At 43.4% G+C, this 23,806-nt stretch overlaps 1 protein-coding gene across 10 annotated transcripts in view; it reads left to right on the plus strand.

Annotated features, from left to right (window-relative positions):
• Positions 1-23,806, plus strand: part of KMT2C (lysine methyltransferase 2C) — a 454,559-nt gene that overhangs the window by 301,782 nt on the left and 128,971 nt on the right. For 8 of the 10 annotated variants that reach the window (XM_073629967.1, XM_073629969.1, XM_073629975.1 and 5 more), the window contains 7 exons: positions 5,467-5,520; positions 9,023-9,235; positions 10,440-10,568; positions 12,552-12,671; positions 13,379-13,509; positions 16,189-16,366; positions 17,141-17,197. In XM_073629967.1, the coding sequence (XP_073486068.1) occupies positions 5,467-5,520; positions 9,023-9,235; positions 10,440-10,568; positions 12,552-12,671; positions 13,379-13,509; positions 16,189-16,366; positions 17,141-17,197 (882 nt within the window). The remainder of the gene's footprint in view (positions 1-5,466; positions 5,521-9,022; positions 9,236-10,439; positions 10,569-12,551; positions 12,672-13,378; positions 13,510-16,188; positions 16,367-17,140; positions 17,198-23,806) is intronic. The other 2 variants (XM_073629968.1, XM_073629974.1) reach the window with 2 other exon arrangements.

Genomic DNA, 23,806 nt, shown 5'->3' on the forward strand with positions numbered 1-23,806 from the left:
ACTGCCTAGAGCCCTAAAAGGGAACTGGGCCAAGGGTAGGAGACAGGAAGTCTGACACACCACGAAAACCTGGCTGTTAACTGGTAGCCGTGCCAAAGAGAACATCCCTGACTAACTCTGAATACCCCTTAACCTGGCTTAGAGAGGGTGAGCTGTAAAAATGGACAGACTGACAGGAGTTTGTGGGGGCCTGAAATGCTGGTCATCTGATGGGTACTTGATAGTGTTGGCAGATGAGGGCAATATGCAGTGAAAGCCAGACACATGAACCTATGAAACCTTCCCACCCTTGGTAGAAGCCCATAGAATACTCTGGATAAAGAACCATTGGCCAGATCGATCTCAGGGCTGAGGTACCCACAGACTGTGGTGGGTAGTAGTAAAGGTGTAATGGTGAACGTGCATGTATGACGTATGGTATACGGGTGGAAGATTGATGGACGACAATCAATTAAAAACGAAATCTCAGCACATATGGATCCGTAGACGTGACAGACTCTGCTTGTGAGCACTAGCTAACAGAAATGCTACGAACGAAATGCTATGACCGGAATGCTACGAATGAAAGGCTATGACAGAAAGAGACAGGTAGCAAACTGAAACCCTCAGGGCTAGTGTATCCACAGACCGTGGTGGGTAGTCGTACAAGTGTAATGAAATGAACATGCATCGTATGACGTATGTTATGGGCGAGAATATTGTGGTCAACAAACCTTTTAAAAAATGAAACCTCAGCTCATATGGATCTAGGCGTGACAGATCCTGAGATGTGAGCGCTGCTAACTAAACCCAGGTGTATGATGCACACCAAACGAAAAGGTACGATGACATGGGAACAAACGAAGATGAAATGGCTATTGGTGTGTGCCGTGTCTGTGTGGCACTGACAACCTGACAGAACATGCTGGACATGACCGCTATGACAGAAATGCTATGACAGAACCTGCTGGACCTAACTGCTATGACAGAACATGCTGAGACAAACGCTAAGACAGGACCGCAGACCATGCTGACAAGAACTGCTGCGACTGGAACTTGCTCCGACTGGAACACCTATTGACAGCACCTGCTGCGACAGTGCCCGCTGACTGTGATATGCTATTAAAGCCCTCCTCCGACAAAACACGCTGTACAGGAATGCTACGACTGAACACGCTGAGACCAACCACGCTAGGACCGCACTCGTAAGACAGTACACACTACGACTGGAATGCTGTGACTGAACACGTTGTGACAGCACCCACTATGACTGTAACACGTTGTGCCCTGCTAAGACAGAACACATTGTGACAGCCCCGCTAAGGCAGAACGCGCTGCGCCAGCCCCGCTAAGGCAGAACGCGCTGCGCCGGCCCCGCTAAGGCAGAACGCGCTGCGCCGGCCCCGCTAAGGCAGAACGCGCTGCGCCGGCCCCGCTAAGGCAGAACGCGCTGCGCCGGCCCCGCTAAGGCAGAACGCGCTGCGCCGGCCCCGCTAAGGCAGAACGCGCTGCGCCGGCCCCGCTAAGGCAGAACGCGCTGCGCCGGCCCCGCTAAGGCAGAACGCGCTGCGCCGGCCCCGCTAAGGCAGAACGCGCTGCGCCGGCCCCGCTAAGGCAGAACGCGCTGCGCCGGCCCCGCTAAGGCAGAACGCGCTGCGCCGGCCCCGCTAAGGCAGAACGCGCTGCGCCGGCCCCGCTAAGGCAGAACGCGCTGCGCCGGCCCCGCTGAGGCAGAACGCGCTGCGCCGGCCCCGCTGAGGCAGAACGCGCTGCGCCGGCCCCGCTGAGGCAGAACGCGCTGCGCCGGCCCCGCTGAGGCAGAACGCGCTGCGCCGGCCCCGCTGAGGCAGAACGCGCTGCGCCGGCCCCGCTGAGGCAGAACGCGCTGCGCCGGCCCCGCTGAGGCAGAACGCGCTGCGCCGGCCCCGCTGAGGCAGAACGCGCTGCGCCGGCCCCGCTGAGGCAGAACGCGCTGCGCCGGCCCCGCTGAGGCAGAACGCGCTGCGCCGGCCCCGCTGAGGCAGAACGCGCTGCGCCGGCCCCGCTGAGGCAGAACGCGCTGCGCCGGCCCCGCTGAGGCAGAACGCGCTGCGCCGGCCCCGCTGAGGCAGAACGCGCTGCGCCGGCCCCGCTGAGGCAGAACGCGCTGCGCCGGCCCCGCTGAGGCAGAACGCGCTGCGCCGGCCCCGCTGAGACTGAACGCGCGCTGAGACTGAACCGCTAAGACTGAAACGCCATGAAAAGATTCCACCAAATCTGACAACCTGAACCACAAATACTAATATGATGTTTACAAAGGAAGGCTGGGTGACAGACAACAGGAGACATTGGCCAAAATGATTAACTGTTTGCAACAGAATTCCTGTTTTCAAAGATGTTACCAGCATAAACTGGCCGTTTGACTGTTCCAGGTACAAATCGTCGGAAACGACCGACCTAATACCAGCTATAAAATACACATCGTGTGGTTCGACCCCTTCTGATTATTTGTTAACAAATTGTTTATCTTTCCCCGATCTAATGGAAGAACATCCTGCAGCTTGCAGTTGGGTACGGGAATTGTTCTGTCAGTGGGAAGACATCGCAGCAATGCTACAAACTGGGAAGAAATGTCCCCATGGAAAACGCATTCAGAACGATTGCCATCAAGAAAAAGTTGCACGTTCCTTTCTGATTGTCAGCTCAGAAGCTGCAAATAGTAACAGAGGTCGGCCAGAAGCCCGACCTACCCGGACATCTGGGGACAGCAGGTGACACCAATGATGGGAGAATAGAATAGCGAGCATCGGGAGAAGTGGACGGACGCCCCCCTCGTGGAGCCAGAACTGCCCAGGAGAAAGGAGCTGGCGGGCAGCTGAATCACACCCCCCACCTGGACGAGCCCCCCCGGCGTGAACATCGGGAGAAGCAGGCGGGCAGCCCCCTCGTGGAGCTAGAGCAGTGCAGGAGAGAAGGGCTGGTGGGAACACCGGGAGAAGCGGGCAGACGGCCCCCTCGTGGAGCCAAAACTGCCCTGGAAAAAGGAGCTAGCGGGAGGTCGTATCACCCCCCACCCCCCGGCATGAACACCGGGAGAAGTGGGCGGCCCCCTCGTGGATCAGAGTGATGAGTGGGCGGACGGACTTCCCGGTAGTGCCCGGCATGAGCATCGACTGTTGCTCAGCAAGGACCCGGAAGTGACGCGTGTTGGCGTAACCCAGGAACGAGCCGACAAGGATCTAATGGAGGAGGAGTGATATATAGCCCTCAGACTCCTCCTACAAATACAGGCTAGCCTGTGGCCAGCCTTCTAACATAGCATCAAGAATCTATGCAGTGCTTGTATTATTTTATATTCATAGAAGTCTCTGCTGTCAACTTACAATCTGAGGTCCCTACCCTACATGCATGCATACACTAGTGCCTAATTGGGCAAGAGTTTATTACCTTGCCAGCATGTTTTTTGGAGTGTGAGGAATACCAAAGCACCCAGAGGAAACCCACACATGCACAGAGAGAACATGCAAGCTCCATGCAGGTAGTGTTCTGGTTGGGAGTCAAATCAATGACTCTATTGCTCCAAGGCAGAAGCACTACCCACTAAAACTGTTCTGCCCATATGCACATTTTGAAAAACTATATGTATATATACTTCCTCCATCAGTATAACAGTTAAAGATACTAGTGGTAACACTGTTTTACCCCTAAACCCCCGGAACCGTCTTAATTGCTCTGTTCATTGTTGCTCCTGTTAGATACTACTACTGACACTCTTCTCCCATTTTTTGAAAGCTTGACTCCTAGTGGTACGGCAGAGGGAGTCTCACTCCTTATATTGCAAACTCCATAAAAAAATCCCAGGGTTGGTGAGACCCCCTTGTAATGTTTGTGGCAGTTGAAAGGAATTAGGAACTGTAAAGCACACCTCTAATTTAAGTATCTAGCAACTACTAAAAACTGGAACAAGGTGGAAAATTGGACTCTTGGCATTCTCCAGTGTGTGTCTGGTTATTACGCCTTTTGTTTTTTCAGCTTGTTATTTTAAATGTAACTTCCCAAAGCAGAAAAACGGGAGCCATCTCTGCTGAGTCAGGTTGTCACAGGCTCAGAGGTCACCTGAAGTCTGACATCTAGCTACCTGGCATCACACTTTGTCCATTATGAGTGTGCATTATGAAAGGTCAGACAGCAGCTTCAGACCCTGACACTCCTCCCCCATACATAAGCTAAAGTTTCTGTCTCAAAGTAAAAGAAGCAAGTAAAGGGGATCTATCAACATTTCCTTTTTTTTTTTTCTTAAATCTTTTGTTTACTGAATTGACAAACACATATACCTTAAGAAGAACGGCTCAATATAAAACAGGCCACATCCAAAAAAGTAATACAATATTACAGATCCTAATCTATCCTTCCCTCTTATCTATTCTCAATTTTTTTTGGACATTTCACTTTTTCATAAATCAGACTGCACTTTTAGACCACTTTCACACTGAGACGGTTTTCAGGCGTTTTAGCGATAGAAATAACGCCTAAAGACCGCTTCCCATTCATTTCAGTGTGACTTTTCACACTGGGGCGGTGCGCTTGCGGGACGTTAGGAAAAGTCCTACAAGCAGCATTTTTGGGGCGGTTTGGGAACGCTGTATACAGCGCTCTCAAAACCCCCTGCCCATTTAAATGAATGGGCAGCGCTTCCAAAGCACCTGAAAAGCGATTCAGAAGCACCACAGCACAGGCATTTTGAACCCCTTCTTTGGGGTTAAAAGTGCCCTGCTAGCGGCCGAAAAGCAAATGAGCATCACTTTAGCGCGAACGGCCGGCGCTCGCAATGTGAAAGGGGTCATATAATTAATAACTATATCCAGAACTCGGAATTTATGCTTTTTCATGGCTAGATACATTTCTCTGTCCCCCTGCCTTTCCCAATTCTAGAAGTAAATCTAAAACATTAAAGTATGTTTTATAAACATTTCTGTTACTCACTATGGCAATTTTTACATTAAAACGTTTTAAAACTTTTGCATCTTTTCTACTAAAATTTACCACTTGACTAAAGTGGCAAAATCGGAATTTAGAATTAAAGAACTGCAGGAATGGCATGGTGCTATAACATCAGCAAATAACCTCCTCCTTCCTTTTTTCCTACATTTAGCTGGTTTGTCTTGTCTGGTTTGTTTCTCTACAAATGTGGCTGTTTAGACCTCCGATTCAAAAACTTAATGCCAGTGTTTGATTACTTCTGTACTTCATTAAAGTCAAAACTTGCTCGGGGAGCAAATTGAGCTGGTGGGATAAATGCAGGGAGATACAGGCTTTGCTTAGTATTAACAAAGTAATAGGTTGTTTTAACAGAACATTCAGTGTGTTTCAGGTTATTATATTGTGTACTTCTGTGTGGGATTTTTGACTAATGGAATGTGTTAAAATGGTCTGCAATGTGATCATTCTATGGCATTTTGATTTTCTATCTTTACATCTTTAATTTTTTTTTTTTAATTTTCTTTCTAGAAGAAATTGAATCTCCAGTTAATGCCCAGATTGTTACAAAAATTAGAGAACCTGGTAAGAAAAGTTTCAATGTCTGTTTATGTTCTGCTGCAAAAAGACACATTACTCAGATTATCGAAGTGTATAATCTCTCTGTTGCCCAGAAAATGGAAAAAAAAATAATTTTCATTGTCTCATACTGTGCTAGGGGAAGGAAAGGGAGAATACGTTGTTTTTTGGGCAACACAGACTGAGATTAAAGTACCACTTCAGGAAATCGTTCATCAAGGCACACAAGATCAGTAGAATCTGATGTAATTGTAATTAGATTGTAATGCTGACTTTAAAATGAATTGGAAACTGGCAAACTAAAAGCCATCGGCCAGCCAAGTATAATTAACACAAGCGATGTTAGTACAGCGATCTCCCTGCTGTGCTATTGTGTTCTGCCCCCCCCAACAGAGCACACTGATCAGCGCTTACAGCCATTGCCTTCAAGCGCTGATTGGATACTGGTTTTCCGGCATGCCCATTCGATACAAGCCGGTTGTTTGTTCCAGGCTGCTGTAGACACAAGCCGAATGTCGGAGTGCCGTGGTAGTTCATTTGATTCTTCCTGTCAGTGTATCTACTTGCCCATACAGGATGTATGGGCACACAGATACATTGACAGATCTGCAGGGCACCAGCAATCTGAGTGCTGGTGCAATGCTATACAGGCTCAAAATATATATATATACATATATATATATATATATATATATATATATATATATATGTGCACATTTTTTTTACCTGCAAAAAAAGTGCATTTTTTATTTTTTTATTTTTTTTTAGTTAACTTATCCTTTAAAGGAGTTCTTTACACTGACAGGCCCATTCCTGCAACCAGCTCTTGTTGCAATTTCAGTATGTCAAACTGCAGCTAACCTGGTATAGAACATCAAGAAAATAACATGATCCTGTACTCCAAGATCATGCTTTAACAGAGCAACTACAGCAATTATCTTCTATTCGTTTATTTTTTTTGTTTGTGAATGCCCTAGAATATGTCATGGGACAAATTTCCAGAATGGCCCTAATCTCCAGTCACATGCTCAGAATCTTGTGGCTTAAAGTCTGAATCGCTAAAGACATCTCACGTGTATGCCTTTTCAAGGAAAACCTTTGCTCTGCCACAGACAGGCAGGAATGTTTTACTTTCACAGTGGAAAATTCCAAAACTCCCTTCTCGGGACCACACAAGGGACCCTGTTTCCATGTCCACCACCGGTGGATAAGATATCTGATCGCCAGAGCTTACACTCTCAAGGACAAATCTTCTCCTGCTCTTTTATGTGTCCATTCCACCAGATTAGTGGGAGCTTCCTGTGCTTTCCAGCACCAGACCCGTGTAGCCCAGCTGTGTAAGGTTGCCAACTGCTCCTATGTCCATACTTTTTCAAAATTTTACTAGGTGGGTGTCCTGTCTTCTACAGATGCAGCTTTCAGCTGCAAAGTACCTGCAGCGGCACTCTGAAGTAGGATTTTTGACTGTTGTGGTTGTTGAGCCTGTTAGCATACTTCTGTTTAGCTAGTTGTTGCCCACCCTTCTCATTCATTGTTTGGGGACCTCCCAGGGTCTATGAATAATTTTGATGTGTCCTGTAAGATGAGATGAATTTTCACTTGTCTATAAATTTCAAATATTGTACAGGACACAGGCCACCCTAGCTTCCATTCCTTGGTCCTTGGTTTACTCTGCATTGCTTGCTATAAAACTCAGTGCTTACACAGTGGTGTAGAATTGTACGAGAGGCACCCAGAGGGCATGTCCTTAAAAGCTTGTCAGCATCCAATCACCTGAAGATACAAGCCTTTAATCCAGGGGTCTATGATGAATACTTTGTCCTGTACTGTACTCCAAGATTATAGAATTTAGATCAGTTAAAATTTATTTTTTATACTATTTTAAACATTGCAGCCTGCATAAATACCCTTTTAGTGACATTGGCCTGTTTGCTTAGTTAAGGATTTACAACTGCTTTATTGTTTTCAGACAGATAAATAAATGAGGTCCGTTTGTAAGCAATCACCTTTTAAAACAACTCATTTTGTATAAATACGAAATGAAAAACAAAACATTTGTGTATAGATTTAAAAATATATATATATATTTATACACCCCCCTTTTTTTTATAAGTGATCACATTCCCTCTTTTCCCTCTGTCCTCAGCTGCATAAGAACTGGGGGGGCAAAGAAGCAGCAACACTCTGAGCTTCTCTTTGAAAGGCCATGCAGGGGAGGCGTGTCAGGACAAGTCTGATTATTGGAGGGTAGCAGGCTGAGTTCCCAGCACAGCTAGAGAACTGACCACGGTGTGCTCTCCTGCTTAGGGCTCATGTACACACAAACTAGGCAGACCACCGGCCATGGAAAACCGCGAGACGTGGCAAAATCGCTCCACGCTTTTACCGCGTTTTGCTCCCGGCGGTCAAAACGTTCCTATCCTGAACACGATTCTTCTGCGTTACGGAGAGGGAGATTCAGGGAGGTTGAACCTCCCCTAACCGCAGCAGCTTCTAAACTCTTGGAAAAGCATGTGCCTGGACACAGACTTTTATGGAGTTGAGTTTAGGCGTTTTGGCGAAAAAAACGCCAAAAGCTCCTAAACTCAAGTTTAGAAGCTGTAGTGTTCATGATCCCTATGTGTGGTCAGTTTGTAATAGGAATGCAGAGGGACTGACAGGAACACCAGGGTTTTCACACAAAGGAAGTAATACAAAGAGGACAGGATACTTTCTCATACAAGTACATGGTACAGCAAGCACATATCAGGAATATGAAATGTTGGGATAACAAACACTAAGACTTCAGCATAACTGAATAAAAGTTTTATAGAGCATCTTAGTGGACATTTGTTCCACACAACTATGCAAATGGTGCACCAAACAGGGGCTGCCAAATACACACATTTTAAAAATCTAATATATAGGAGATCATCAGCTACACAAAGATATAAAAGTATATATAATAAAAAGTGCAGCGCTAGAAGATATCAAATGCAAATATACAAACTAGAAAAGGTGCACATGTGAACCGTAATTAATATACAATATTCATGTGAATATAATATGATGCAAAAAAACAAAAATGGTTAAATTGCAAGCAAGAATAAAGTGCAAATTAAACACTTGTGCAGAAAGTTCATTGGTGATAAAAGTTCATAAGAAGAGATCCTCAAAGCCTGGATCCAATAGGTGAAATCATGTGAAGTGTAAAATATAAACTTGACCACGTGAAACCTGTCACCACAGAGAGATAAGAGGCTGCTCGTTTTGTTGTTTTTACCAAGCGTGGATATTACTCTTATTTTAAAGATATAAAAGTAACTCTAATAATGGCAAATATTGTAAATGGGAAAAGGTTGCCATGTGTTTCATTTATTTTTGTATTTTGGGGTTAAAGAGGAGAGAAGTTAAAAAGTTTTTGTCTTTTTTTTTTTTTTTTAATTTTATTTTTCTTACATATGTCATTTTTAATGTTGCATGTCAAATTTTGTTTTTTATGCTTTTTATTTTTTAATTTTATTTCAAGATGTACTCAAAACCTTCACCCAGGATGGCGTGTGCTTGACAGAGTCTGGACTTTCACAGTTACAGAGCTTAACAATCACAGCACCGAGGAGGAGGCGATCAAAACCAAAGTTAAAGTTAAAAATTATCAACCAGAACAGTGTAGCGGTTCTCCAGACACCTCCGGACCCTCAGTCTGAGCTTTCGCGTGATGGGGAAATGGATGATAGTAGAGGTAATGTCTTGTCATCACTGTGTTGTCCTGCTGTTAAAGTGGATCATCACCCTGAAAACAAACTTCCCTCCTCTCCACCCCTCTTCCAGTCTACTTTACAAATATAGCTTCTTTTTTTTTTGTTACGTTTTTTTTTTTTTTTTATATGTAGATGTTTTGGTTCCACCCCCATACTCGTCACTTGGCTAGGCGAATGATATGCACTGTGCTCCCTATGCCTCATGAGTTATGCACGTCAAATATCCCACCAAGCATATCTTTCATTCACTAAATGAGAAGGGGGTGAGCCTAGTGGTACATCATCAGTAGGCCTGCCAGCTGAGCCCTAAAGAGCCGGCAGCCTCCCGATGACCTCACACAAGCGCATGACGCCATTGGACCTGAGCATGGCAGAAGAGAAGAGGACCTCAGCGGGACCATCCTGGATCCTCGGGGTGAATATCTGAATTGTGCACAACTTGTGCAGGGGTTCAGAAAAAAAATAGTGGGTGCTGGGGAAGATCCTTTTTAAGTGCATTAATTGTAGATCTGACATTAAGGCTACAAATGTTAAGCTGCAATGTGTATGGTTCTACATGAATTGTTGGTTTTTCAGTTTGTGTCCATTAAATAGGACAAATAAGGTGAATCTCCCTGACTTAGAGCAGAGACGACAAAAAAAACCCTCAAAGGTGTTCTAATCCTTCCCCACTCTGTCCAAAGCTAAAAAAAAAAAAAGTTACCTTTAGTGATGTGTTTTGCCTAGTTCCCTCCAGGAAGCCCTCCACTGAACAAGGGCCATGCAACAACTTGTATCTGAAATACAGCTTGGAGGTATGTGGAGGAAAGCAAGAATACATATAATAAAAGGCCAATGTGTTCTGGGTGTTCAAAGGACCTCCCTTTATCAGGACTACAATGAAATTGAACTAAGAAGTTAAATAATATTATATACACACAGTTTCTAATGTAATCTACACTTCTCATTGATGACACTTAACTCCATACACCTCTAAGCTCTTCTGATGTTTTCACTTTCTGTCTCGGTAACAAAAACTTGACATGGTTTTTAATCCTCCTCTTCTTTATCAAAAACATAAAAAGTTTAACTATACTTTGAGCTATAATCATGTGGATATTTATGTAAATAGACTGGATTCCTTTACAATTTTATAAGGTTGTTTTTATAGATATGGAACACTTAAATATGACATTTATGTTGTAGAGGGAGATCTTATGGACTGCGATGTGAAGTCCGACTCTAGTCCTGAGCGAGAACCTATTGATGATGGGTTGCAGGGTGCAGAAGTGATGGATGGAATGAAGAAAAGGAAAAGAAAACCATACAGACCTGGTATTAATGTTTTACTTGTCTTTAAATTGATTACTTAATCTTAAAATATGAACTACAGTGGAACCTTGGTTAACGAGTAACACGGTTAACGAGCGTTTTGTAAGACAAGCAACTTTTTAAAAAAATCCTGACTCTGTTTGCAAGTGTTGTCTCGCAAAACGAGCAGAATTCAAGCTAATGTGTTGTGCAGTACCGCATTTGGCCAGAGGTGCGGGGGCGCCGGTGACACTCGGAACGTTTCGGAAATACTTGGAATCACTCGGAAATACTCCCGAGTGTTTCCGAGCCTTTCCGAGTTCAGCCGAGCTGTCCTCGAGTATTTCCGAGGTTCTCCCCCCACCTCTGGCCACATGCGGTATTGCATGCAATAGAAGTCAATGCGGAACGAATTTGGGGAGACTCGCTTTGATATGCGAGTGCTTTGGATTACAAGCATTCTCCTGGAACGGATTATGCGCATAATCCAAGCCTCCACTGTATTACATCTAATTTTTTTTTTATATTTAGCCCTTGCAGCCAGCAAATAATCAACAGAGTTCTTCGATAATTTTTCAGCCCTGCTGTGAAATATATTGTAAAAGTATTAGAGATCAGAATGAATATCTGCAGAATGACTTGACAGTCCTGCTGTGAAATAGATGTCAAAAGTAGTATAGATCAAAATTAATGTCCTGCATGGTGAACTTGAAGCAAATGAAACTGACCAAAAAACGCTCCCAGTACTTGTGTGGCAAGGTTCAATCATGAGAAAGTTAGCATGTTATGGTTTGTAGCATCACAGTTATTGTCTTTTTGAGTTCAAATTTCTTGTATCTAGTAACAGCAGTTTTCAACTAGTGATGACTGTTTGACACAACTTTACGTCCTTTACACGACTTATACTATTCACTGTTTTCTCTTGAAAATTTCTGTTCCTTTAAATCGGGGGTATTGAATAATAAATGTCCAGTCAGTAAAATTTTCTTGGTTAGTAGCATTTTAATGGCACCTCTGTGCATTGGCAAACATGGCACGTTTTTGCGAGTGCTGAACTACATGGTGCCACAGTACCATGCAGCTCGATATGTCACAATTTTGAAAAAGAGTTGCCTACACACCAAACGCATTATGTAGAGATGTGAAACCTAGCCTCAGAGCCTTCACATCACAATCCTGTTATTACATCAGTGTTCTCAGCCCTCCTTGCACATCATCCCTCCCTTCACATTACAGTCCTCAGCCCCCCTTCTCATTTTTGTCCTCAGCCCCATTTATATCACACCCTACTTCAAATTGCAGTTTCCAGCCCCCATTAATATCACCCCATTCACATTCCTGTTCTCACCCCCCTTATAGCACCCTTCCTTTTACATTGCAGTCCCTAGTCTCCCTTCACATTCCTGTTTTCACCCCCTTTGTAGAACCCCCCCTCCCCCGTTCATATCACTCCCTTCACATTCCTGTCCCCCCTTTATATCCTTTCTCCTTCACATTACAGTTTCTGGACCCCCTTCACATCACCCCCGGCTTCCCCCTGTTCTTCATAGCTGTGACAGGGCCCTTTTCTCTGTCCCAGGATGGAGGGTGGGGAAGCACAGGTCGTCTACAGCTAATATTGGAATGACAACACAGCGATGGGCAGATGGCGGGAGCTACCTCAGTTAATTGATTGGTTGCTAAGATGCAGGGTGGTCCTAACAATCAGTCAGTTAACTGGGCCAGCTCCCGCCCCCCGTCCATCACTGTGTTGCCTCCCGATGTCCGCTCTGCAAAAAGACCGTGATATCGGTGGCAGAGGGGAAGAACTGGCATGGTCCACCATTTAGTGATGCCTGATTTAAACATATTTGTATTGTGCTTCAGACGGGTACATTATTATCAAAATGTTTTTGTACCAGAATTCCTGCATTCATGGAAGAAATTAAGTTATTAAAATTCGGAATTCTGACAAACCTTAGAAAACAGAATAAACAAGATAAACTGATCAGTGTAACCTCCCTCCAGGTATTGGTGGATTTATGGTGCGCCAAAGAAGCCGAACAGGTCAAGGGAAATCCAAGAGATCTCTTTCCAGAAAAGATTCTTCTGGCTCAGTTTCTGAACTTGTGCCAGGCAAAGATGATGGTACGTCCATTTTTATGCTACATTATCGTAGTAAGCCTAGCACACATGTGGCCATTGTTTATTAAAATGTCTAAAAGAAGAACTGCCTGTGTTGCCTCCTAGCAACCACCCAGATTCAAGCTTTCATTTACCCTGCAGGTTTGGTTCTGACTAGTTATTGTGAAGTAGTGCAAAACTGGTCTTATGAAAGTGGATTTCCAGGACATATGGAGATTCCCTTTTGGATTCAGTAAAAATCAGGGGGTTCTGCAACTCCCACAGCAAGCTTGTAAATAGGTGGTTGGTTACATTATTTTACAGACAGAGGCTGACAGTGACTCCCATGGAGGCGGTGGCACTAAAATTTCCAGGTGCCACTCTCTGGGATGGGTTCCACTCTGTTACTCAAATTAGAGAACCAAACGGGATTTCCTGTTATCCTGGAAAACACATGTGAAGACACTTTAATAAATGAAGCCGCATTAATTTTAATGCTGGAAAGTTATCAGTGTTTCCCTGTGCACTGAGCTGTAGATCTGTGTGGCATTTCTGGTGTGCTGAATGTCTTTCCTAGTAGTACAATACAGCACAACGCTGTCTGCTATTTACTACTATTAAATATTTTCAAAGTAATAATTTATCTTCAGCATCTGATTAATTTTGCAATTTGCTATGATGTGGATATACAATTTGTTTTCCTCTAAATTACATTCTGTGTACATCCTAAGCCTGGAATGAACCGCTGCCTGATACTCCAATGGATGAATTAGCTCCTAGCTCCGAGAACACAGAAAAAATTAGGAAGCGTTACCGGAAAAAGAAAAACAAACTTGAGGAAACCTTTCCAACATATCTGCAGGTAATTGCAATTGTCTTTTTAATAAATTTTAGACAATTTGAAGCATAAACTTTTCTTAGCACATATAAACCATTTCCAGGCATTTGTTTATCGGCCCAGCCTAAAATGTGAGGACAAAAGAAACCACAAGTACGCTTCCCTATAGGTAGGAGAACTTTGCCGGTTGCTGAAGGAAAATGAAACAATGCTGGACATTTACATGAAGCAAAGTAGCGGATGTTTATTAAAATATCTAAGCACTGAAAGCCAATGCAATTTGGTAGTCTTGCACGTCCTTCATCAGGGCTGAAAACAAACTATGGGGTTGATTTACTAAAGGCAAATATACTGTGCACTGCAAGTGCAGTTGCTCCAGAGCTTAGTGATTGAGGTAAATCTTTACTGTGCAAAGAATATCCAGTCATGTGCAAGAAAAATAAAACAGCATTTTTGCTTGCACATTTACTTTACTAAGATTTAGAGCCACTGCACTTGCAGTGCACAGTGTATCTGCCTTTAGAAAATCAGCCCCTATATGTCTATATATCTTAGTAATGCATGTTGGTACAAATTATAGGAAAGACCTTTTTGCTGAATGACTCTGGGAAAGTTAAAGCGGTATTAAACCTAAAAGCAAACCTTATATTGCAACTTACCACTTCTTAGGTGTGATGGCTACATTTGTTTTCTTTTTAAGGCTGGTAATCTGCCCAGTAGCAAGTAACAGAACAAGCTCTCCTGCAAATGTATCAGTTAAGAGTGTTGAGACAAACCATTTACCACTGTCGGTGCTTCAATGATCAGATCTTATTTATTCATGTAAAACCTTTATCCCAAAAGAAAAAAAAACAGTTTTTGTAACTGCAGTGTGAGCTAGAGTTTGTCTTCAATTTGTTAAAGTTTCTAAATCTGCTAGTACATCTAACAATCTCCTCGCCCCAGACTGATAATTTCAAATTTCCTGGAGTTGGGCTTTTACATAAAATGTAAATCCAACCATTGAAAACTCCAAAAACGTTAAAAATGTAAGTTAGTCATTTCCAAATTTAAATCTGCTTTAATTTAGATAACACCTGATTATCCTACCATAAAGGTCCTTTTTGTGCATGTTGTGTTATAGGGTGCAAACTCCCTGTCTCCCAATTGTGCTCCTTGTCACACAGGCTGTCTGGGAGACTAAAAGTGTCCATTTTAGCACACAGGTATGGAGCACTGTTGTCACAATCAAGAAATGCACCTTGAGAGATGACACTTTGTCAATACGAGAGCAGATTAGAGCTGCATAATTATTCGTTAAATTGTGATCTCGATTCACCCCCCCCCCCCCCCCCCCACGATCTCTCCTGCAGATTTTGCATATAAACAAGTGGAGAGATTTTATCTGCTCACTCAGCTGTCAAAAAAAGCATCTGGGCAGCTTGCCAAGTCTTTAACTTGAAACATTGTAACTAAGCTTCCTTTTTAGATCAAAGGGATAGAACTTCTGTGTAAATAAATAATCTGGGCAGTCTGCCAAGTTTTCAACAACCTGTAAATGCAGGAAGTTTAACTACTCAAAGTCTAAATCTTTTTCTGACACTTCTTAAGTTAAAATCAATATTTTTTGCTAGAAAATTACTTGGAACCCCCAAACATTATGTATATTTTAGCAGAGACCCTAGGGAATAAAATGGCAATTGCTGCAGTATTTTATGTCACACTGCACTTGCCCAGCGGTCTTTCAAATGCAATTTTTTGGGAAAAAAAAAATACACTTCAATGAATAAAACAAAAAAACGAAACAGTAAAGTTAGCCCAATTTTTTTTTTGTTTTAATGTGAAAGATGATGTTACGGCGCGAGAAACGTGAGAGAATCGTGATCCATCTTCTAAGCAAAAAAATCGTGATTCTCATTTTAGCCAGAATCGTGCAGCTCTATGTAAAAAGGAAGAGGCTGCAATAGATCAGCATCACTGTGATTTGTAACAAAGGATTAGAAATGGAAAATGGATATTTGTTTTCTGCAAGTGCTTTAAAGAAGAACTACAGGCAAAATTGTTATTTTACCATTCAGCGGGGCTGTGCACGCACTACATGGGTTAATAACTGCACGTTTTTGTCTAGGGGATATACTGACCTAATCAACTGATCTTTTGAGCACAAGACCTGTACCTGCCACTCATGCCCCTCTACACGTTAGCGGTCTTGTGTATGGATTGCTCCTGACGTCATCACGCCCATAGACCGGCTCTGGACGCAAGGCTGGCAGGAACAGTTCAACTTTGGAAGTGGGGGAGCGTGGTTTTCTGAAAGATCGGGCAAATATAGCCTTTTAGTGCGCCCCTAGACAATAGAGCAGTTAATTCATGCAGTGCGGGCACAGCCCCACTGCATGGTAGAAAAAACATTTTTCATGGAGTTCTTTAACAAACTAAATGTTATTCATTTTAAGGTTTGTATCTTCTATCAATGTATGTCTGAGTGGCCCCAAATGGATCCTAAACCTGACACTTATCTAGAATTGCCCCATACACACTCATGCTGTTTTCTTTCCATGTATGGTATAATGTAGATCATTTCAATTATATGAAAATGATAATTGCACTTGGTAATACTTTTGTCATATCTGAAGTGCAGTTTTTACCTGATAGCTATTGTTTTGATGCCTCCTAAACATTTACATGATTTTAGTTAATATACTTTGTCAATCTTTTTCACAGGAAGCTTTTTTTGGGAAAAACCTTTTGGATACCAGTCGACAAAACAAGCCAAGCATTGAGAATTTGTCTGAGGATACCGCTCAGCTGCCGTACAAAGCCAACATTAATGCTACCTTTCTGGATCCATCATCTGACCCCCTGCTTAGCTCTGCTGCAACACCCTCCAAAGCCACAAATGGTAAGGGTGAGCAGTCGCATCAAGTGTGAATAATAGGAAGCCTGCTTAGTAGCGCATTTGCACCAAAAGCATATTAACATGCATTTCAGGTGTTTTAAAGCATATTATTGATTTTATTCTTCAATCTTCTTTTATTAAAAGAGTTCAAAAGTGGTTGCATAGTTGAGCATTTATACAGAGAATACATACATAATACAGTTGTGTGAGCTTTGGATGATATAAACTACACATGGATAATGATGGTGTCATAGTGCAACCAGTTTAGTAAAAATAAAAAAGGTGTAGTGGGTGGGAGGAGTGGTCCAAGATTGAATATACCTTGAACAACATTCTCCTCTCCAACACTGGTGTTAAAGACTCCAACTCCAATCCAACATCACTGGCCTTGCGAATCAATTTGTTGAGTCTGTTGGTGTCGGCCACCCTAATCCTGCTTTTTTAGCATGCCACTGCATACAGGAGAGCGCTGACCACCACAGACTCATAAAACATCTTCAGAATCGTCCTGCAGATGTTAAAAGACCTCAGTCACCTCAAAATATAGAGGCGGCTCTGGCTCTTCCTTTAGAGCACCTCAGTGTTCTTGCTCCAGTCCATCTTATTATTTATGTGCACTTCCAGGTACTTGTAACTCTTTACTTTTTTTTTTTTAAAGCTTTTTTTTTGTAGTTCATAGAAGAAAGCTGACAACGTTTTGAGATATGAGTTCAGTATACAGAAAGTTACAATGATATGGATTTCTATCAGGGTCAACCATTTATTCTTTATTTGCAGAAAATGTACTTAGCTGGGAAAAAAGAAAACGAATACAACCACCGCATCTAAGGACTGGTAAGCTGCAAAATATATTTTTGTTCTTGGGTTTAGATTTACGCTAACCTCTCCTGCAAGCCTACTTCTGCTTCTCAGCAGTTGCTCAGTTGGTCATGTAGAGACCCAAATAATAAATGCTTAGGTGCCAATTTTGAAGCCTTGCTGTGCCATTAATGCGTCTTTTTCCTGTTTGGTTTATGTATCTTTAAAGTATTTATGAAAACTTGTTTACACTTTTCTTTAATCGTACATCATGGGACACAGAGCCATAGTAATTACTGTGGGGGTTATAGTCCACCTTCAGGTGCTGGACACTGGCACACCCTAAACAGGAAGTTGCCTCCCTATATAACCCCTCCCACTACTGGGAGTATCTGTTTTTTCACCAGTGTCTAAGGTGTTGGTCACGAGTGAAGATGTGCTGTACTGAGCTCCTCTGGAGCAACCCTTGCTGGGGCTAGCTATGCAGCCGGATCCATTCAAAGTGTCTTTTAGGCCGAATTGAATGCTACCTGGGCCTCGTATCCGAAGAAACGAGGTTTTGCCTGTAACGCTTCTCTTTTTAGAGAGCTGGACCCCGGGATCCAGTACTTTTGGTATTAAGCCCATAAAGTTTTACTGGCTGGGTGCTTTTTACAGGTTCAGGATTATGGGTTCCCCGAGGGTCCCCGGTTCCTTAAGGTTTGTTAACGGAACCCACCGCGAAGGGTGAAGATCTGGGTCTGTTGGTTTTACCACAGAAAACCCTGCGGCGGTCTCCTTAAATGTCTCCTTTAAAGTAAATGTCATGTCTAAGTGTCACCACTGGGGGCTGTATGGAGCATGTACCTTCTCATGCTTTGCTCAGAGTCACGCTGTGTCACAAAAGCAGCAGACTTTTTTTCTTCTGGCTAGCAGGCAGACCTCCGGTAAGTTTGGGGGGTTTTGCTTCCTCCAGACACCCCCACCTGAGCTGAACTCTTCCCTCTTCAAGGGGCTGAGTATAAGGGAGAACTAAAAACGATCGGCAGTGCCGTTTTCTTTCACCGCCCCTACACGGCGGCAGCTTCAAGGTCTCCTCCACGCCATCCCTCTCTCATTCAGCCGATCCCGTCGGATCAGAGGCCCGTGCTTGCGCGGGAAAACTTTTTTTTTAAAAAGAAAGGGGGCGTGATGTGACGGTGGAGGCGGGGCTTAGCGCAGCGTTGGCGTCCTCCAACACAGGAGTGTGTTTTAAAAAAAAAAAAAAAACACTCCATTTATGCTGGCTGCAAAATTGTCAGAGAGACATAAGAGCAAAGAAGAGCATGAAAGAGGTTTTGGTGATACAGGCATTTCCTATTTGACACATTTACTGTTTGCATAAGGCTGAGCATTAATAGCAGCGGCAGGAGCTGGACTATTGCTCAAGCAGTAGATGCGATTTCTTCTGGTAGTACCTCTGCTTTGTGCATCGGGCTATGGTCAGAAGGGGGGTTGACACACCCCCAAAAAAGAGCTAAAAGGGTCTCCCTCAAGCCCTGGAAAGCCTACTCATCTCTACAAATGGCATCCTGCCCTGAGAGGGGTGGCTGGTTAGAGTGAGCATCAGGGCCATGAAATGTCTGCAACTGTTTTTAACACTGCAGCCCCTGTTTATTTTATGATGATGTGTAAAAGAAAAAAAAATGTTTAGTGACTTTAATCGCGTTCCAGTGTGGGTCAAAATGCGACAGGTTCTCTTCCATTACCCAGGACCCTCAAACTGAGGAACTAGGGGCGGGAGAAGACGGATTTCCTCAGGGGACTGTGGTGAGGCTGATGACTCCTCTTCTGAGGTGTCAAATACAGGAGAATCAGCTGTTCCAATCTTAAGATTGATGGTGCAATTTCTTGTTGAATGATCGCTCCACATTTATGTGAGTGTTTGGGTTCACTAAAGCCTCCTCAGGCTGTGCATGCCTTTTCCTGTCCATTGCTGGAAAAGCTTTTTTTGTATCTGAGAGGATCACCCAGATAAGCATTTTTTTCCCTCCTAAAAAGTTTTAACACTTTACCCTATGGTGGAGGAAATTCACTAAGTAGGGTATACCAGTAATTAACGCTGCCATATCCTCTGTGAGTAAGTTTGACTTGTCCGGCAGACAATGCTCAAATGCTTAGGGATCCAACGGATAAAAGGTGGAATTCCTATTGAAAAAAAAAAAACACAAATACTTTTTTTCTCTGGCAGATTAAGTGTTTCAGCCTGTGCTGACAGTAATTGCTTAATGATTGAGAGACCAGTTTAAACAGATGTTCAAGGTTATCCTGCTCAGCAGGCCCAGGAGGCAGCTTTATGTTTGCAATTGTTGCTATGAGAGATTCTATCCTTCAGGCCTTGCGCCCTTCATTAAGCTCCTGGCTAATCTTCCTTTTTGCGGTGAAATAGCTATTTAGGAATGTTTTGGATATTACATCCAAAGAAATTCTAGTGGGAAGCACCCCTTTTGCCATTTTAGAAAAGGAGTAAATGTATTTTCGTTTTAAAGCTCCTTCTCCTGTGCCAGAGGCATCAGCCTCCAGGCAGTCATGGCAATTTCCACCATCCGGTTCAATTGAATAAGGGGAATTCTTCTGCAGTTCTCAAGGATCTGGCAGGAAGAGTGTTGAGACAAGTGGGGGACTTCCTCAATATCTCCAGGGTACAAACTGGAGTTCCAAGAGTTCCCTTCTCCTTGTTTTTTCAGATCAAACTTTTCTTAGGATCCAGAGAAAAAGAAAAAAGTTATCCTGGGGGTCCCCATGTAAGAACAGAGGTTGGGGTTTGAGTCAAACCTCTTTTTTTCACGGAGCCAAATCCGAATGGACATTCTGGATCTCAAAAGTCTAAATTCAATTCCTGAATATAACCACTCTCTTTTCGTATGGAGTCGATCCAAATCCGTTATCTCCATCCTACACGGAGGAGAACTCCTGGCATCAATTGACATCAAAGATGCATACCTCCATATGCCTATTTCCTCGCTCACTAGTAATATCTACTTTTCAAGGTGGAAAATCTTCATTTTCAGTGTGTAGCTCTGCTTTCCGGCCCAGCTACTGCACCTTGAGTGTTTACAAAGGTTCTGGCCCCTCTTCTAGTCAGATTAAGGGCCCAAGGTATAATGATTATGGTTTACCTAGTCAATCTGTTCTTGATAGACCAGTCAGTAGCCCGCTTAGACCAAAGTATGGTCACCACATTCAACTACCTGGAATATCTAGGTCGAATTCTCAACCTAGGACAGTGATGGTGAACCTTGGCACTCCAGATGTTTTGGAACAACTACACTACCGAGTGCATGAGCATCAGGTTCGCCATCACTGACCTTGGAGAAATCTTGTTTAAAACCATGAAGAAGGCTAAAATACTTGGGTTCGATCATAGGTTCACCCAGAAAAGTGTATTCTTACCCCAGACAAAGATCACCGCCATAAAGGAACTGAGGTGGTCGAAGCAAGATGAATTTCTTCTATTCAACTTTGCATGAGGTTGTTGGGAAAGATGGTGGCTTCATTCAAGGCCGTTCCTTATGCTCAGTTTCATTCGAGACTGCTGAAAAACAGTATCCTATTGGCTTGGAACAATAGGTTCAAGCTCTACATTCCCAATGTGTCTCACTCCAAAGCCTACGGCCACATCACCCTGATAGCGCCCGATCTTGTCTGATCTCGGAGACTAAGCTGAGATGAGAGACCACCTGAAAATAGCAAGTGCTGTAGGCTGGGTGCACTGGAGCCTCAGTTTATGGTTAATATCCAAAAATCTACTAAGGGGAAATTCCTTCCTTCATTTACCTGGAAAGTGGTAACAATATATGCCTACCTTTTTTGTTTAGGTTGTCCAAGAGAAGTGGCCCAGATCAGAATTGGCCTTGCCCATTAACATTTTAGAAATTCAGGCAGAGCTCTTGGTCCTGAGGGCCTGAACGTTGAGTTTACTGTATTGTCCTCCCAGGATTCAATCCAACAATGCCACAGAAATGGCCTATATTAATCACCAAGGGCCCCAGAGAAAGGTGAATCATATCCTATCTTGGGCAGAAAACAATGTACTTTGCCTATCGGCAGTCTTCATTCTAGGATTAGAAAATTGGCAGGCAGACTACTTGAGTCGCCAGCAGTTGTTCCCGGGAGAATGGTTCCTTCACCCCGATATCTTCCTGTCAATATGTCAAAAATAGGGGATCCCAGACATAGATCTGTTTGCGTCCAGGTGTAACAAAGAAATCAACAACTTTGTGTTAAGAACAAAGGATCTGCTAGCATGCAGAACAGATGCCTTGCTATTCCCGTGGAATCGGTTTTCACTGATTTATGCATTCCCTCCTATTCTGCCTGCGTCCACGACTTCTTCACAGGATCAAGCAGGAAGGGAAGTCGTTGATTCTTGTGGCCTCCAGTGGGGCCCAGGAAATCTTGGTATGCAGAGATCGTAAAGATGGCAGTAGGGGACCCATGGACCCCTACCATCACAGCCAGACCTTCTCTCGCAAGGTCCGGTGTTCCATCCTACTTTACAAACACTAAATTTAATGGTCTGGCTATTGAGACCCACATTCTGAAGAAGCGTGGGCTGTCAGGTTATGTCGTTTCTACCTTGGTTAATGCAAGGGTGCCGGCCTCCATAATTATATATTATGGAGTCTGGGAAACATATGTTTCCTGGTGTGAAACCAGGAGTTGCACCCCATTAAATAGGTCAAAGGTAGAATCCTTGACTTTCTGCTGATGGGGTGAGAAATAAGGCTGGCCTTGAGTGCTTCTAAGGACAGGTCTCGGCCTTATCGGTATTATTTCAACGACCACTTGCTTTGCATTCTTTGGTTCGTAACTTTATTCAGGGGGTAACATGGCTTAATCTCCGGTTAGGTAACCCCTGAACCCTTGGGACTTGAATTTAGTTTTGTCGACATTACAAAACAGCCTTTTTTTGGGCTGATACGACACGTGGTCCTTTTTTGACAAGGAAACAATTTTTTTCTGGTAACCATATCTGCTGCAAGAAGGGTATCAGAGTTGGCTGCTCTTTCTTGTAAAGAGCCATATTTTTATTGTTCACAAAGATAAGGTAGTATTGCGTCCTCATCCTAACTTTTTACTGACGTTTATATCGGGTTTTTATCTAAACCAGGATATTGTGCTACCTTCATTTTTCCAGAACCCTGTTCTATGGAAGAAAAATCATTACATTCTCTTGATGTGGTGAGAGCAGTCAGTCTACTTAAAGGCGACTGCTCAGATTCGGAAAACCGATGTTTTGTTTGTGTTGCCTGAAGGTCCTAAAAGAGGACAGGCAGCATTGAAATCTACCATTTCTAAATGGATTCGACAAGTAATCGTTCAAGCTTATGGTTTAAAGAGGTAGTTCTACCCTCTCAAATCAAAACGCACTCCTCTAGGGCTGTTAGTGCTTCGTGGGCAGTGCATCACCAAGCCTCCATGGCTCAAATCTGCAAGGCCGCAACTTGGTCTTCAATCCATACATCTACCAGATTCTATCTGATGGATGTAAAAAGACATGAGGATGTCGCTTTTGGGCGCAGTGTACTGCAGGCAGCAGTATAAATCCTCTGATCTCATGGTGCCCTACTTTGGCTGTGTCTCCCTCCCCTCAGTTGGCATTGCTCTGGGAAATCCCACATGGTAATTACTATAGCTCTGTGTCCCGTGATGTACGATTAAAGAAAATAGGATTTTTATAACAGCTTACCTGTAAAATCCTTTTCTTTTGAAGTACATCACGGGACACAGAGCCATAGTAATTACTAGGTGGGTTATAGTCCACCTTCAGGTGCTGGACACTGGCACACCCTAAACAGGAAGTTGCCTCCCTATATAACCCCTCCCACTACTGGGAGTATATCAGTATTGTAGCAAAGCAATATACGTGTATACTAGAAAGAGGGGCGGGACTACGGCTCTGTGTCCCCTCATGTACTTCAAAAGAAAAGGATTTTACAGGTAAGTTATAAAAATCCTATTTTTTCACACATTTATCCTTACTGCCCAGCTTTCAAAAAATGGTGAAGCTGTCCAATTCCTGAGGCTTATACCATTCATTTTTACAGTCCTGGCCAAAAATATTGGCACCCCTGCATTTCTGTCATATTTTGCGCCACTTCGCCCAGAAAATCTTTGCATTTACAAATGTTTAAGCATTCTCATGTTTATTTTGTTTTTATTGGTATGACACAAAAAAGTGGAGAAACAGACAAATCTGACACATTCCATGCAAAACTCAGAAAATGGATTATTATTGGCACCCTGTTTAATATTTGGTAGCGCACCCTTTGGAAAAAAATAACTGAAATCAATTGCTTCCTGTAACTATCTATAAGTTTCTTACACCTCTCTACTGGAATTTTGACCAGTCTTCTTTTGCCAACTGCTCCAGGTCTCTTGGAAGGGTTCCTTTTCCCAACTGCTGTTTTGAGATCTCTCCACAGGTGCTCTTTGGGATTTAGTTCTGAACTCATTGCTGGCCAGTTCAGTACTCTCCAGCATTTTGTCTTAAACCATTTCCGGGTGCTTTTTGATGTGTGCTTTGGGTCATTGTCCTGCTGTAAGACCCATGACTTCTGACGGAAACCCAACTCTCTGACACTGGGCTCTACATTGCACACCAGATTTCTTTGGTAGTCTTCA

This window comes from Aquarana catesbeiana, linkage group LG05 (genome assembly GCF_042186555.1).
Source record: "Aquarana catesbeiana isolate 2022-GZ linkage group LG05, ASM4218655v1, whole genome shotgun sequence".
NCBI lineage: Eukaryota > Metazoa > Chordata > Amphibia > Anura > Ranidae > Aquarana > Aquarana catesbeiana.